At 38.3% G+C, this 18,222-nt stretch overlaps 1 protein-coding gene across 2 annotated transcripts in view; it reads right to left on the reverse strand.

Moving 5' to 3' along the window:
- Positions 1 to 18,222, reverse strand: part of CPEB4 (cytoplasmic polyadenylation element binding protein 4) — a 40,916-nt gene that overhangs the window by 13,445 nt on the left and 9,249 nt on the right. The window contains exons 2-3 of one of the 2 annotated variants that reach the window (XM_071759050.1): positions 14,998 to 15,079; positions 290 to 313 (exon numbers count right to left, since the gene is read on the reverse strand). In XM_071759050.1, the coding sequence (XP_071615151.1) occupies positions 290 to 313; positions 14,998 to 15,079 (106 nt within the window). The remainder of the gene's footprint in view (positions 1 to 289; positions 314 to 14,997; positions 15,080 to 18,222) is intronic. The other variant, XM_071759051.1, reaches the window with a different exon arrangement.

Raw genomic sequence — 18,222 nt, forward strand, 5'->3', positions numbered from 1 at the left:
GCATTCACAACACACACACAAACACAGCAACAAAGCCCTCTAGTGCCACAAATCATACAGATTATGTCCACTGTAAGGACTGTGATCATTTCAGCTTCAATAGTACTACTGTGAAATACTACCTCAATTCAGTTAAAATGTTTATTTATGGCATGCAGACTATGTAAACTTATGTGAAACTGATGTTTTATAATCGTAAAATTTGGAGATTGCCCTCTAGTAACAACTTAATGTTATTTCTCCCATGAGACATTGTCAACATCAGAAAATTAAATAGGAATATTGTTACCTCGCCTTCTCCCATATGTCCTTGCTGCATGTTAAATGAGAAAGAAAACAGCCTTTCAAACATTGTTATAAGGACCAAAAAAGCTTCTCTTATTGCCTTTACACTAACTCGGTGATTCTCAAGACTTTTTAAACTCCAGGTCATTTAAATGATGGTGTTCACAAGCTGACCTCCCCCACCACCCACAATACCAAACCTTCCTTGCACCATCTCTGTTACTTATTGATAAAACATGTTGATCAGAGGCTGACAAAGTATGTATACATACTCAGAGAGACTTTTAAAAAACAATTTTAGATCTTAACTTACACATGTGTTTTTGAATCTATTCCCTATCCCTCTGCTGGGTGGATGCCCATCAGTAAATGGACCTTTTCTCATGCACCAGGTCTCCTGACACATCCTGCAATGCACCACACTCATCTGTCTTGTGAAACACTGATCTTCATCTGAACTGGAGGAACCTGGACGACTACAGTGTTAATTTCTGCTTTGAAATTAGGTTGCTATTAAAGCTTTGCATAATCCACAAAATCCTTGGGTAATTTCTTCCTGGCAAATAACCAGCTGAAAAACTTGAAGTCAAGGAGAAAACATTTTGGCCACTAAAACTGCCTTTCAGACCTCCTGCAGTCTGTGTCTGACAGTACACATTCTCTCCTACTAACTTAGTACACTTTGCTATAATTATCAGATAGCTACTCACGGCTTCCTACTTTTCATTTACCAAAACAAATCTATTCTATCACTGAAAAATACAATATTTTTCTGCCCTGGCTTCCTGGACCCATTGTCAGAATACAGACAAACTTTCTAATCAAACTTTCACATTCTCTCTTTTAATCTCATTAAAATCTGTGTCTGAAACCAGGCCAACTGCTTTCAAAACTTGGTTTCTCCTGGAACGTAGTATGAGAAACTCAGAGCACATCATGCATTTTATTTTGCTTCCTCATTCAAAATTGAGGCTGACAGTTTAAGCGTTTAAATATTTGTAAACCACAACAGGATTGTTTCCTCTTTCAAAACAAAAATCATATCAATCCAATTTACTTCAGGATTATTTAACATGATTTTACTTCTCTGATCTTTTGCTGATAAAAGATACTCACAATGAACACAAGGAATACAAAAGAATGAAGCCCTGGTCTTCAGACTGATGCAGACTTTCCAACATTTGTACAGGCACTGGTTTTATGGGAGAACCTTAAAGGCTGAGGGTCTTTACAAGTGTAATTTTTTCCACTGCAATTTCGAATTTAGAAATCCAAACTGCTCTTGCAGTCCTCAAAATAGAAAAATGGAAAGGAACTGGCTATCTCACTGCATTTCTGACAAAGCTCAGAAGCATTTGCATGTTTTAGAAAACATCAAGCACTTTCAAAAACATCTCTGACTGTAAAGCCATAAAAATCTTGCTTGTGGTTTCTGAATTACTAACAAAGCCACAGAAACTCCTCCACTCCGTACACCCATTCTTGGAAACAATGTATGCAGCAGAGATAGGATTCCCACTTGGGATCTGTGACCACAGTTCCCATCAGGTCAGCAGACTCCTCACTGCTTTGCCACCTGTGTCACTCCAGGAAATAGGATTTTTCTCCTTTACCAGTACAAAAACAAACAAAAAAAGCTCAGCCACCAGCTAGGAATTATTTCCTGTATGAAATATTACTAAAGAGATACTGACAACAAAATACTAAGATTTTTGCTTCTTGATTTCTTTGTTTTCTGCACTTCCTTTCATGTAACCCACAAAATACCAACATTTGACATTTCAAAACATTTCTCAAGAGCCACAGTTTCTAAACTGCCCCAGTGCTTCTCACATACAAACTTTTTCTGCTCATTGAATTCAGAGCTCATCACATGCCATCAATTTCACCCAATGCAGTACACAACACTGGAACTAAAGAATGTTCTTTTGGCAGGCCAGGAAGATTGTTAACCATAATTTACCAATCATGTCTCTGGCTTTCATAATTTCATGGTAGGAGAAATCTTTGCTATGGGAGCACCCTAGCAAAGTAAATGAAGCCTTAAGGTAACTGTTAGCAACCAGAGAAAAAGACTTAATTCTTAAGATCAGGATATTTGCCCATCCCCTGCTGAGGGGAATATTTTCCCTTTCCCCATTTCTGCAACATAAATCGCATAAGGAGTCTGGGACAAATTTACTAATCTCTCAAGATATTTAAGCAAGAATTATGTTAGAAAACCTAAAAGTTGCAAAGTGTTAACCTGTTCAACTCCTTTATAATCTGCGGAGAAACATTTTTCTGATAAAAACAGTCTGAAATTTAAAATGCTATTAGCAGCTGCTTCAATTATTTTGTCACCTCAGCCATCCCTGCAACACTGCCTTCTGTGTAAGAAATAAAGGCATCCAGAAAGTCAATGATTTTTTGAGAATTTCTGTTGCTTTCATTGTCTTTCATTTTTAGGAACTTATAGAATAAGCAGCACACTTGATTTGTTTATGCCTTCTCTTCTTTTGACACACCCAATTTGGCCATCTCCCTCCCTTTTTTTTCAAATCATATCTTTTATGTCTATCAAACCTCCAGTTAAGTGTCTTGAGGAAGCACTAAAAAGAATGTCAATATGTTGTGTATAATGAAACATGCAACTCTCTAGAAGAGTCCATAGCTCCCCAATGACAAAGATATTCTGCTGAGGAAGCATGCAAAATGTTTGCCGAAGTCCTAAAATCACTAAAACCCCTAACTTACTACAAGCTTGTCCCGCAAAAAAATGTGCCCAGGCTGAGCACCTGGAGTTCTTGAGTGGCTCTTGCTGGCTCTGAGTCTGTAGCAGTTCCAGGAGGTTGTGCCATTAATGGTGGAAGAATGACAGAAAAAGCTCAGCTCAAGAGCAGACTGTTCAAAAAGCAAAGAGACCAGAAAACGAGAGGATCCATATCTCCTGTGACTGTCATCCCAATTTTCTAAGGCCAGTTTCTCTATGGAGAATTAGACAAGCATCCACAGTTAATATTAATACAAGTATCACAGAGCCCTGGAACGGATGGAGCAGCTAAATTCTCAAAGTTAAATTAGGGTTTTACCCTCATTCTCACTTCCTTGCTACAGTTGTTTTAAAGCATGCAATGTCCAGGCTGATGTAATACCTGTCCAGTTTTGTATGTAATCCAGTTCTTTAGTCCAAGAGCTCCCTGAGGCAGGGATTCTGATCTTTACCTTGGCACAGAGGCCCAGGTAATTACACACTGTAATCTTTTACTTTAGTCACTGATACACTCTCATTTCTTTCCTCTCAAAAATCAAACCAGACTACTTTCATTAGTGAGCTTCCAGTTACAAGAGAAATAGTTCTGAAATTTAAAAGGGACAAATATTCATGTTGACTTTTCAGATAACCCACTGCAAGAATAAGTTAAGACCCAATCACAGCTTCCCACTATCCAGCTCCAGGAATGTTGGGTACCTGATGTTAATTTACACCTTCTCTTTCATCTGCTACACCAAGCATACAGGTTCTAGGAAAAACAATCAAGCTGGACAACATTTTGCTAAAGTGATCCCAATTTCATAAGCTTTCATGAGTGAAGTAATGATTTTAATTGCTGATGTTTAGGAACAAAAAGTGACACACAAGAGCTTGTGGTATAAACAAGGGAGCCACTACAGAAGACTGCAACTCTTCCAGGGGAAAGCAGTACAGTATGGGAGGGAAAACAAAGCCTCTGTACCATTATCAGCTATTTGTTAAATATTATATAAATGGAGAAAAGTGTAGGAGTTCAGATTTTTTTTAACAAGAGGAAAACCAAGGTTTTCTCTAAGACCACCTTAAAACCCTTCCATGTAATTTTTTTCCATGTAACTTTTTACTGCAGTTGGTCACTGCTGGCCAGTTGCTTGTGCTGGAAACCAAATACGATCAATAGGCAAACACAGAGTTTCAAAATTTCACCAAAACTGTTACTCTGCTCGTCATTTTTCCCCCCTAAACAGGAGATAGGGTAATAAATCGGTGCTGCACTTAAAACTTTTAGAGAAATGGAAGTATCAAAGCTTCACAGAAATATTTCTGTGAGAAAGATATCCTTGAGTCTATTATAGAAAATATTTATGCTTTCATGGGTTTTGTTCTTAAATGATAGAAAAACATTTAAGTTAAATCTGTTGTTGTTTTGTTTGCCATTCAAACAACAAGGCCTTATTTCTAATTTATTCTACACTAAGCTGTATTTCTAATTGTAGCAAGACTGACAAAGCTGTGCATAAGGCCATCAAAACATGAACCATAGTATTTTATTTCCTTTTTTCCCCCCCTACTGCTTCCTGAGGGCAGGCAGGGTCGATTATAACTCTAGAGTTAGATTTTATGCTTCAGAATGCTTTTCATATGCAATGCACAGACCCCATTTCTACCATAGGTAAAAGTAGATTTCCCAAGAAGTTGTCAGGTCATCTCAAGCCTCTCATTCCCAGGCCCTGCAGAAACTCAGCTGAATATTTTTTCCATAATTCCAATGATTCTGCACTGGGTTACTTCAAATCAATTTAAGTGGAACCTTTGAATATTATTTGCATTGGAATATTACTCTTCCCTCTCCTCCAGTAACCCCCACAGGGTCAGATAAGAAACCCAAAAGCAGAAAAAGCAAACCATGGAGTGCAACTCTCTTCTGAAGACTGGATGTTAGAATTATACATTTATTTCAGAAAAACAGCCTCCCCACTGTTGGTGGCACTGAGCTTTATGCTACATTAATATATGAATTCTGGAGAATTGACAAGAAGTTATAAAAACATCCCATCTTTTCCCTCAATCTATCTTCCAGATTTTAATACGCAATAATCAGCAGCATTTATCTTTTGAACACTTAGAACTGTTACTATATTTACTCTAAAAATAAAAAATGAAAGGCAGAGTTTGCAACTGGGAGAAGGAAAAGCATTACAAAGCTTTGCCAGCACAGAGCAAATCAGGTTCTCAGCCAAAGAACTACTTCAAATGTGCTCACTTCAGTGAATTCCAAAATAAATACTAAAGATGGACTTTCTGATAGGAGGAAAGGAAACAATGGGATGCCATATGCTAAACATCACTAGAGTGAATTTATTTTGTGACAAGAACAATTTATTGAACCTATTACAAATTTATTGAAAAGCTTATGAAAACTTATGGAAAGGGTGGAAAAACTTTACAAACTTCCCATTGGTGGTCATGCTGCCCATGTGCTGTGTTCCTGGACATTTTATACACAGAATTCTTCCTCAAATGAGATGCTGGTGTCTGCCTACACCACCAGCTTGACAATTACTGTAAAGGAAGAGGCTGAATTCTGCCCATGCCTTAATGCATAACCTGAAATGCAATTCCTGCACGTGACTTGCAAGCACTGGATTTATATCAACACACACACACTGCAAGATTTACAACCAGAGCTCCTTAAGTACAATAATAGGTTCAAAGCAACTTATTTTTGTCCATGGAAGGAATGATCACAAGACAGCCCGGAATGTAACATGAGGGCTTTGTTCCTTTTTTAAGCATCCTCTTATTTTACTCCCAAATAATAAGGAAATAGGAATACCAGGAAGTCAACATCCAGCACACTTAAGTCTCTGTAGTGTAACATTTCCCTGTTTTTCATTTTTACATTAACCAGCAGAGATAATACACCAGTTTCTAAAATAATATACATGAACAAAAACTGTACTATACACACCTGATCCAAATGGGAACAGGGACAGAAAACTGTATTTTAAAAGAATCAGCATTTCATTTTCTCTGCCTAGACACTAAATGCTATACAGCACCAGACATCAGCACTATTTGTTTTAACAAGCTAAAATGACAAATGAAAAATCAAGACATTCTTTAGGACACCTTCAGAAAGTTATCCCCATGTCCCTCATTTGCACACTAATTACAAGAAGATTTGTATCTAAAAATACTGTAATTTACTAGAAATTTATTAATGTGTTATAAATTGGTTTTATTTTATTTATCATTATTATCCCCACATTCCACACACAAAAACTATCTTTTCCTCACACTTAACCAATCTGACTGCTTAGGTGGGTTTCTGGTCAATGGGATTTCTAAGTAAAGCTGAAACAATACAGACCAAAAGCTCAACATGAGCCATCAATGTGTGCCTGCAGCTCAGAAAGCCAGCTGTGTCCTGGCCTGCATCAAAAGAAGCACAGACAGTGGCTGAGGGAGGGGATTTTAAGACCTTTTGGGGTGGGGGTCTTTTAAGACCCCACCTGGAGAACTGTGTCCAGTTCTGGAGTCCCCAGCATAAGGACACAGAGCTCCTGGAACGTGTCCAGAGGAGAGCCACTAAAATGCTCAAAGCACCTTCCCTGTGAAGCCAGGCTGAGGGATTGGGGTTGTTCAGCCTGGAAAAAAGGAGGCTCCAAAGTGAGCTCAGAGCAACCTTCCAATACCTGAAGGGGACCTACAAGAAAGCTGGGTTGGGCCTTTTACACAGGAAGGTGTTCAAGGCCAGGCTGGATGGGGTCTTGAGCAACCTGGTCCAGTGGAAGGTGTCCCTGCCCATGCAGGGAGGTTGGAACTGGATGATCTTTAAGGTCCCTTTCAACCCAAACCATTCTATGACTCTATGACTGTCACCCCCTACACCTCTAAAGAGGCTGTTTGCATACCTAGAGACAGCACATGACTGCTCCACTAACCTGAAAGTCCAATGAAACAACATTATAGTTGAAAAAAAAACAAACAAACCAGCAAACCAAAAAACCTAGCAGCACAGCTACCCAATCTGCACTCCTACTAACCATACATTGAGCCAAGTACAGATAATTCTCATAATGCTTTCTATTGCTGAATTGAAATAGGTAGATCCTGAATACATAAATCATTAATACATCACAATTCTTTCTTGAAATATCTTAAAGTAATTGATGCAAAAAGCAGATTTCAGGTCACTCTTAGTTATACACAAAGACTGTCCACTACTAGAGTATGTTTCTGTATGTCTGTATGCTTACACTTACACCTCATCTGTCACCTCCTTATCTTTTTCCAAAACTCATCCCCACTCTCATTATATCTCACATTTCTTCTTTATCTCCAGGTTTAAGAAAAGCACTTCAGGCTTTTCTTTCCTGTACTTTCATGCCATTTCTAGCCTGATAAACATGATGGTAGAGAGCATGCAAAACGTGACTAAGAAAAGCCTCAGAAGACTGACAATTCAACATCAAGGAAAAAAGTGAACAAAGTGAGCAAAAGGTAATTTCAGCAGTTTGAGAGGGCAGGGCTGCAAGCTCCCCATCTTCTAAAACAAGGAATAGACACTATTCATGGAATACAGCTCCAAATTAAAGGCTGCTTTGAAGATGATCCAGGATGGTCAGGGATTATCAAAGCAAGAATTCAGAAAATTGGAAAAAAAAAAAAGAAAAAGAAAAAGAAAAAAAAACTTTTGGTAGGCAGTGATACCAAACAAGGCAGAAGATTAAACACTCTTCTAAAAAAAGGATGTAATTAATTTAACAAAGACAAAAGTATATAAAAGAGAGCAAGAAAACCTTACAAAGGTTTTAGTCAGATTTGCAGACTGCTGTCATGGAATTCAGCACAATTTTGTTGGCTTTAACACTTTTCAGGGTCAGATCTAATTAAGAAATGAATTTTTTAGCAACATTTTCAACGTTTGAAAAATCTGTAACTGCCACATCATTTGCAGCACATACATTCCTAGGAAGTATCTTGTCTAAGGATTATGAAAGGCATTTAAATTTTCCCTGCAGACTCTGAAGATGGGACAGCATGGCAAGGAGCCTATGAGAAGTGTTTCAAGACCGGATAAAAAAAACCTGCAGGTCTCATACTCCAGTGAAGTTAACAGGAATGCTAACACAGATTTCAAAGCTGGACCAGGATCAGAAAACCCTGGGATATTTGTACCCCTCTGTGGTGGCAGGGAAAGGAATTTCCTGGCCTCAAAGGGTGGTTACATTAATATTCTCCAGCTTATTCCTCAACGGCTCCGTTTTAGACAAATAGCATAAATCAAGGTGTTGCTCTTCCTCTGCTACTACTTCAAAATCCTGTGGTGGTGAAGTAAAACACATCTAATTGTTTGACATCTGCACTATCAAAACCTGTATTTCTATAAAAATGCAAGTGGACACACGTTCTTTAAAGTTTTTTTCCAACTTTAAAGTTTTTTCCATAGCATTTCCAAATGCTATGATTTTATCCCTGTCCTAGAATTTTTGCAGGTTTCACCATAGCAAGAGAACTTGCAGCAAATAGTAAAATCAACAGCAGTAACTCAACTACTGCTTTATTTTTTAAACATGTGCATGCGAGTACATAGATACAAATGGTCTATTAGGCAATGTACAATGTTTTCTGAGATAGCATAAATGGGTCTCAGGTTTTTTGCAGTTGATAATGGAAAACTAAGGTGCCAAAGACAAGGAATAATCAGGAAAAAAATCTCATCTTAACCTAAATTTACACTCTTATCTTTGCCTCGGGGCAACATGTGGTACAGTCCACATCCATCTTACACAGAACGGGCTTGTTTCATTTATATCTACCTAAATGCTACCAATTCCAGATTGCTGTAATTTATTTTTTTTTTAATTGACCCAATTTCCTTATGTCATACAGTGCTACAAAACCAGGCAATCATCTGATAACTTAGCAATCTGTCTCATTTCAAGGCTGAAACTGTCCGAAATGTCCTGGATACACCCAAAGAGGGGGTTGGACTAGATGACTTTTAGAGGTCCCTTCCAACCCAAACCATTTTGTGTCCTTTCTCTTGCCACAGAAATAATCCACACCCAGCACTCACACTGCTCGTCGGCCCGGCAGGTGAGGAATTAAAAACCTGAATTATGCAGATGGGGAAGGTGGTGTAGGAGGAGGGACTCTGACTTTAAGAACACAGCCATATTCCCGGTCTCCATTGTTGTTTAACACCGGTCTTACACAAACCGGGCAGAACGCGGGTGCCTTCAGGAAGCACAACACAAACGATGACCTTTAAACCAGAGCTCGAAGAAGAGCAAGCTCCAAAGTGACCCGAACCTGCAACTGAAGGGATCCTCGGCACCACTCTCCTCTTTCCCCCCCTCCCAACTCCACCACCCCTCTTGTCAACTTCCAGACGCTTGAAAACACACGGGAGCGTCCGCCTACAACCGGGAAACCCACGCATGCGGTCGCCTCTCGCTAAATAAAGCGCAGCCCCAACACAACCCCGCAAGCAGAACAAAGATACCTTCGGGGTGCGGAATCCTCCTCTGCCGCGCAGCTCGCCGGGCGCGGAGGGACGCGGGAGCGGAGGGACCGCGGAGGCAGCGCAACTGCGAGGGGGTTCCTGCCCCCCCCTTTCCCCCCCTTCCCTTCTCAGCCCCCTCTCACCCGAGATGGGCCGCGCAGAGGGGGCTGGGTGTTGGGATCCGTGTTTCCCTGGGCTGCCGCTGGAGGAGCGCGTCCCTTCCCCGCACTCTGAAGGGAAACAGCGCGCAGCTCCGCACCTCCGCGCTCCGCAGCGCCAGGTGAGGCTCGGCAGCCGCAACCACGGAATCATCCGGGTTGGAAAGAACCTCTGGGATCAGCAAGACCAACCCTTGATCCACTCCTCCCGTGGTTACCAGACCGTGGCACTGAGTGCCACACTCAGCCTCTTCTTAAAAACCTCCAGGGATGGAGAATCCACCACCTCCCCGGGCAGCCCATTCCAATACCTGATCACCCTCTCTGTAAAGAATTTTTTCCTAATATCCAACCTAAACCTTCCCTCGCAGAGCTTAAGCCCATGCCCTCTTGTCTTCCTGAGAGCTGCTTGGGAGAAGAGCCCAATCCCCTCCTGACTCCAACCTCCTTTCAGGGAGTTGTAGAGAGTGATGAGGTCTCCCCGGAACCTCCTCTTCTCCAGGCTGAACATCCCCAGCTCCCTCAGCCCTTCCTCACAGGACTTGTGCTGGAGTTGCCCTTCTCTGGACCTGCTCCAGCACCTCAACCAGCGAGGTTCCTGACAGGGACCACTCGCTGTGCTGGGGTTTTGCTTAAATTGCTGCCTGCAGATCATCTCTGGCCAAGCCCTCACGTTTTTTGCAAATTGGAGGCGTGATTTTTTTATTTTTTTTTTTTTTCTCTCTTCCAAATCGAGTTTTGCCTTTCCAAGCCTCAACAAACGAAGCATCCCCTACAAAGTTCAGTTCAAGCCACGAAAACAAATGTCAATTTAAATGAGAAAGATGGAAGTTTATTAGATAATAGCCAAACCATACATTATGTATGGCTGTGATTACTTCTGTGAAAGGTTAGAATCCAATCTCTGGTCTGATCTCAGTTTTTATTAATGGAAGATTTCTGTTCTCTCCTGTTGCCCAGGGGATTTAATTTTCTTATTAGATTGTTGGCTGTTTCTAAGTAAAGACTCTGGTAAACCCCAAATATTGGAAAGTTGTGGATAAATCAACAAACACTGCAATTGCCAAGAGAGGAACAGGGTGGGGAGCATACCAAGAGTCTACAAATTTAAAATATTGAATATTGCCTCAAATTTTTGATTACTTAAAATACTTTGAATTTTGCATTTGGAAAGCAAGCATGCCCTTACTGGCTAATAGCAGCTTTAACACTATTACTCTAACCAAGTGGAAAACAGTGGATCAGAACAGGAATGGGAGCTGCTGATTTTAAGTAAAATTCAGACTGTGTTTTCCCTGATCACATTTCCATGAGCATGGGAAAAAAAAAAAAAAAAAAAAAAAAAGCTGTCTGGAGCCAGGTGCAGCAGGAGGAAAAATTTTTGTGCATTTTATTTTAAGCTGCATACAATAAAATGTTGCAAATGAGTAATCCTTCGATAAAACTGTTCTGAGACAAGGCACACAAACAACACTTTCAGAAGTCTCACCACAGCTCTCCCATCAGAGCAACAGTAGGAAGGAGCCTCAAGCATTCCTCATGGCAATGAAAACAAAGATGGTTTTAAAATTAAACAAATCTCAAAGTCTATTGTTGTTCATTTTAAAATAGTTCAGATTTTGTCCTGTGCACATAAAAAAGGACCACTTTCTCAAAAAGAATCCTAGCCTTTGTTATTTAGCCCTTGGCAAAAAATGGGACTGATTTTCACCAGATCCTCATTAATTTTCTGGATCATAGAGACCCATTCTACTCAATTAATATGAACACGTTGCATAATCCCTATACAGCAAGAAAAAAAAAACTAGTTTAGTTTCTAATCACTACAGCTAGAAAAGAAACTAGTTCAGTTTCTTGACATTGAGAAAATGCTGTGAAAAATATTTTGTTACCATTCATCAAAAAAGGTTTTACAAGACTTACCTACTTTCTGCACGTCTGAAATAGTTTTTCATATCAATATTAAGAGACTGATGATTGCTTTAAAAATAAGTTAGGTGCACCCACTTGCTCAGAGAAACCTTGAATGACACCGGTTCTCATTATTTTGGCTTTCTAACCACTGAAATTTAGAGCTACTATTTGACTCTCACAGTGATTGCATGTATATTGCATGTATAGTGCATGTATAGTGCATGTCTATTGCAGTGACTGCATGTATATTCTGACCTTATGTTGCTTCCAAAATCTTTTTTGTGCATAAGGATGCTCAGCCTTTAGAGACTACTTCACACTCACAGCATTCGTGCAGACACCCAAATTTTACAGGAGTTTTTCTCAGTGCCAGAAGCAGATACACTGCCCTGCTTCTTCAATCCATTTCACCTTGCATAATTTCCAGGCAATAACCTTATATCCTGAACTGAACCACAGGATATTTCAGTAATAAACCAGTCTGCAGTAAGTATTTAAAGACATTTCACTGTCACTTAACAAGGAAATATTTAGTCAATCTATTACTATTACAGTAATGCTCAAGTTGCCATCTGGAAGACCCAGATTCAAAAATCAGTTTCTGGATCCCAGGCTCTGCTCACTAAGGCCAAATACATTGTGAAGAAGATGCAATTAGTCTCCAGGGAAAGGCTCCTGCAGGCTGTCATTGGCTACACAGCACGCAGCACACTCACTTGCATGGATAAAAATAACATACTGAAATGGCAGCTACTCAGAAAAGGAAGAGGTTTTGTACAGGGATAAAAATGTACCTTAAAAAGAAAGGGGAAAGAAATGCCAGTCAAAAGCACTAAAAGGTAATACTGAAAGTACTGAATCAATGATACTTCAGATTTACCTCTGAACCTCAAGCAGGAAGCATAGAGCAAGACAACCCAAGAACATTATTATTACTGTTCTGAACAAACCCAAGGCTGGCACAGCTAATCACCCCAGACAAAATGTACACACTGCAAATGGGTTTTGTTACATTTTGAAGAATTCCTACTTATAATTTAATTACAGGATTGAAAACCTGCTGCTTTGAACATACCATTTAAAGAAAGAAATTCTATCCAAGAGATAGTGGGTTCCAAAGTGTGTCTGATACCTTTTCTGATATCCATTCTCTTTTAGTTGTTTTGAAGGTAAATTTCAACGTGGTACCTTTTTCTCTTGAAGTGAATTACACTATGAAAGGGGGTGGTGCTACTATTATATACTAAACCCATGTTGAGTTAGTATTAAAGTCTCAAAAAATAGCAGTGAGACCTATTAACTCATCTGAATTATTTCCATGCCATTCTGAGATTGCTCTCTACAGTGTTTTATTAGTGCCATGCTCAGGCTGTTTTTAAAGTCTCAAACCCAGAAGCTTTTCCTTTCTGAGAGTATTATTGTATTAGTTTTAAAGCACTGTGTGCTCTGAATAACCCAATTAAAATGCAAAACAAAAAACTTCTTATGGATCTGCTTATTTAACTACAGGTGTTTCAAATAGCAAGCAAGATTTAAACTGACAGCCATAATTTGGCATATTTTAGATTTTTTAGATCAAAGTCTTGAAAAATTCCTTTCAATCTGTTTAAATACAGGTGAGGTAAGAAAAGTGCAAACAGGAGAGAAACAGAATCTGTGTTAAGACATAACCATACACCAACTGATACAGACAAAAAAAAAAAAACCTACAAAAAGCTTGTGATCACATGAGCAATTCTTCATCCCTTCTATGTTTTGTACCAGTAAGTCACAGGGTTGGTTTTTTTTTTATCAGTATCAATTGGTTTAAGTAAAGGTATTTCCTCTCCATACAAATCCTGCCCTACTTACAGATGATCACTGCAGCATTAGCACAACACAGTAGATGCTGGTTTGAATAAAGATCCATTCCTAAGCACATTACAGCAAATAAGTTACTGCATTAAGTCTGCCACACAGGATAAGCAGCAGTCAAATTCAGTGTACTGACTATTTCACTATAAGCACACCTAGTATTTTTGAGAAAAAAATCCCTAAAAAATGAGACTTCACAAGAAAGTATTTCACAGAGGATCACTTAAATTTCTCATCTCAATTTTGAGGCTTTTTATAGTTTTATAACTATTATTCAATAAACAACAATTTAGAAAGAACTTGAGAAATAATTCCCAGAATAATATCAGATTGATATTACTGTGCTCCAATTAGTATGCTACAATGCACACAAAACCTTAGGCAAACCATAAATGACTCTGCAGAAGGCACTAAAAATCAAGCTCAAGCAGGAATTAACATGCATCAAAACCATACATTTTTTTTGCTGACACAGTTATTCCATGGTAAGCACCAAAAAAAAAAATTTCAATTGCAAAGAATCCTTTCAAAGCATTTAAGCTACAAATCATATTATTGTACAGTACTACCCTTGTAACTGAACAAGGTTATAATATAAATACACGTGAACCTTAGAGTACCTTTAACCACTGTTAAATTTAGATTTAAATGGCAATTTTATTTGTTCTACAGCTATGTCACCTTGGGTTATTTTACTAGATTTCAGCTGCTAAAACCTAGGCTGGGCCTGCCTGACAGAAGGTCTCAGGGCACATCTCAGGTGCTGCACCCACTCGGATCAGTGCACAGCACTGTGGGCACAGGATCTCACCAGACCCCATACAAACCAAATGAAAGTTATTAGTACTTTGCACTAGTAGAAGCCTGGCCCCCACCACATAAGGAAGGAACGTGCTTTGCTTTTTTACTTCATTTTGCATTACTTTTATCTACATATCCTTGTCATTTCAATATGAAGGTGTATGTATTGGTGTTTCTCACCCACAGTACTGGGGATGTCAAATGCAAGCTGCATTTCTGACAGTAGTGAAAAAAAACAATGCCAGCTTTTGCCAGTTTATCAAAGATTGGCCTTCTTGGCAATAATATAATTGCTAAAACAGGTCAGGCTTCATTAATATAGCAAGCCATGATATACTCAAAAAAAAAAAAAAAAAAAAAAAATAAAATTAAAAAGAAAAAAATTCCAAAGTTTAAATCCCAACTGCAAGTCAGTTCAACAAGATTCCTAAAGCTGATCAATTTTGCAGGCTGCACACATTGTATCTACTAAAAACAACACTGTCAACTTAGACAAAAGATCAGCTTATGTTTATGTTTCGCATTGTTTTTGCATAAAGACAAAACAAACTCAAGAGCTCATGTGTTGCAATTGCTTCATCTACAGAGACCTGAATAAAAAAGAGGCCTATTCCAGCTGACTGCCAGGCATTAGGTGCACAATATAACTTTATTTTCCTAAACAAAACTGAAATTTCTTACTCTAAGTGAGCATGTCTTCCCAATTATTTACTGCAAGAAATAGTGTCTAAATTTACCTTTCAGTGAGTCATTTTCAGCCCTCATTATGTCAATTAGTGAGTTCTCCAGTGAATGCATGTCAAAAGTCCTTGTTCGATCCTGTATACAAATAAAAATAAAGCCTGTTTAAGCAACATATGGTGATAAACAAGACCATCTGAAAAAAAAATGACCATCACAAAAACTACAGCCTTGTTCTTTATTCCTATAATTAAGCAAAAACACATACACTACTAAAAGTCAGTCTGATATAGGAGTATTAAAAATTCTTCAATACTAATCTGATCTATATTTATTATAACCAATCATTTAGGAACACCCAATTCAATACCTAGTTTGTATTTCTTGCCATACAGTTAAACTTTGCTCAAAATAATTTCACAGGTAGGAAGTGAAGATTGTATCCTGAGACAAAACTGTGAGGAGAAATCATACATTAGGTATTGCAGCCCAAATTTAAGAAAATCTGAATTACAGAACCACATATTAGTTCCTTCACCTGAACTACTACACCAACAACTTAAATAAACTAATTTTGCAGAGTCAGTTCAAATTCTGCATAATTAAGAAGTATTGCATACAAGCAGCAGTATTCCAAATAGTCTGATTCACTAGGCAAAAACCTAAATCTGATTTTTAATTTCCTAAATTTACAAGTCTGGTATTCTAAGCATTCCTAGAATGAAAAGAGGACGTAACAAATGGGAGGCAAGATGTCTTTTGTACCTTATTGTTTCATTATCTCAAGCCATTTGTAATATACTTAATGCAATTATTTGTCATTCATATTAATGAAAGCCATCATTTAACACATGTATGGTTCAGACTTTCAAAATAAAACAATAAATTCCACATCTTACAAATCTGATACTAATGGCATAAGACAACATAAAATATCCTAGCATTGCATTATTTTAATTAGCAAATTTAGAAATTATATCTAAACATTTAAACCTTTACAGTATCATTACATGGCACTAATGGAGGCCAAAAAATCACACTCATTTCCAAAATCATTCCCCTATTCGTGTTACCTATGTATTTACATATTTGGACATCTGTATCAGCACCTGGATATAATTTGATACAATTATATTAATCCACCTTGGATTTAATTCTTCTGCATCCAAGAAGAACTCTAACATCAGTTCCAAATATTTTATTTCCTTTGTGTTCTAAGAGCTTTACCTCTGAAATTAGATCAAGCATGGAAAGTATCTGGTTCAAATAAGGAGCAAAATGTGAGCAATCCAAGAGACATTTGCTTTAAACTCTTTCATTACAATTACCATTATTTACAGCAGTGCTTTTTTTTCTGTTGTTTCTAACTCTATCTCTGAAGCTGAAATTTATCCAAAGCACACAGATCCAGCTTCAATCACTTTTAAAACCAGTGGTGACATAAAAAATGGTATTGCACAAAAACTGATGCTTCAAGTTGTCTTTTACTTCCAGTGGTGAAATGACACTGCAGTGCTGACTGCAATGTTGCAAGAGGCATTCTTTAAATCAGACAATGATCAATCATTTTGGACTTTAAACACCTTATCTATTTTAAGTACAGGAATCCACTAGCTCATACAGTCCTGATTCTTTTCAAACTTTGTAAGTTACATTCTGACCACTAAAAAATACCACTTCTTGATGAAATTTTCTGATATTCTTCCTCTCTTCAGAGCAGTTTATTACCAACACAGAACAGATAAAGTATTTCTACCCAGATGTGCTGCCTTTCATATAGCATTAGAAAGATTTTGGAATTTCCAGAGTTTGGAACCATTTGCTTTATTAGTTGAGCCCAAAATTAAATTTTGCATAAAAAGCATACTGTTGCTCTCTTTCTACACAGTCTTTATTTCCTTGGTCATTTATATTACAAGAGAACTGAGGCTTCTTACTGAAACTATCAGAAGCATTTAGATTCCTTGATTTTGTGGCTTTTACTTTCACGTTTCCTCCAGGTTTCTTCTTTCACAGCAATATTTAGGTTATTGTTTTGATCCACTCATTACTAGTTATTATTTGAAATTCTAGTTACACCAAAATACATTAGCAGGATTGAGTAAAAGTTTTTGGGTCTGCACATCCTGGCACCCATCACTATCTAACAGCTGTGTAACTCAGGGCTGGATGCTAGAAGACAATCTCTGCATTTGTAGCAGTCCTCACAATGTGACAAAAATAGCCTAAAACGCAGTTGGGAGCATTTTCTGAAAACTTGACAGCTCTCAGTAGCTATTCCTTCTTCCATTCTGGCTTTCATAGCATATCGTGTTTCTCTGTGTGGTATTAACCTTAAGTCCAACCCATGAACAGCTACACAATTCTTATTTTACAAATGCAGATCCTGAGAAGTTCTACATCTTTGTTGAATTTATGGCACTTAACAGTTCAGTTGCCAGAGAGACACAAAGAGAGAAACCAAAGCTGAGCAATTACTTGTTTTTTGTGCTGTGTATTTGCTGGAATACTTGGGCCCAAAAATGGTTCTTTGTCTCTAAAACGCCAGTGTTATGTTGGGTTGAGCTATAGTACCAAAGAGAGGATTTTGTTGAGATGGTAAGTTTTTAATATTGAAAACAGAGTTTAAATACTTGAGAAAAAACAGTGGAATTGAACTGGTTAACTGACAGGGACACCAACAGAAGGAGGGTTTTTTGGTGAGGAGTTTAGTTTTCCCCTTCTGAGTGAATCAGCTGGCTGTCACTGCATTGGATAAGGTCCATAAGCTTCTAATCATACTGCAAACATTTAAAACATGACCCTATGCACTGAGAGAAAAGATCATATTCCACCTGCACCTATCAGAAATCACATAAAAAGAAGGACTGGCTAAAATATGGCCCACACATCCCCACACTCTACATTGGTTCCAGTAAGTTGTCCTAGCAATAGAGAAGACTGCCATAGGCTACTGCACTCTCCCAATGCTGATATGTTACCATTTTTTTTTGCCAATTTTGGCTTCAAAATTTGCCTTTCCAACAAAAGACCTCTGTGCTTACAGCATACCTAATTGCCAATTGAATGTGCTGAACTGCTCCATCCTCAATGCCCTGGGGAAGAGTAGTTCTGTTCCCGGGTTGTTTGGAACATTTTGCTCCCCCAAGTCTCTGCATTTTAATTAAAAGATGGAAAACCATGTTGGGCCACTACTGCTGTTAATTTCAATGTGGATATATTCTTAAAATTAATGCAGCAGTCCACCTCTCTGGAAATTCATGGTAATTTAATATCTTGAT

This window comes from Heliangelus exortis, chromosome 15 (genome assembly GCF_036169615.1).
Source record: "Heliangelus exortis chromosome 15, bHelExo1.hap1, whole genome shotgun sequence".
Classification (NCBI taxonomy): domain Eukaryota; kingdom Metazoa; phylum Chordata; class Aves; order Apodiformes; family Trochilidae; genus Heliangelus; species Heliangelus exortis.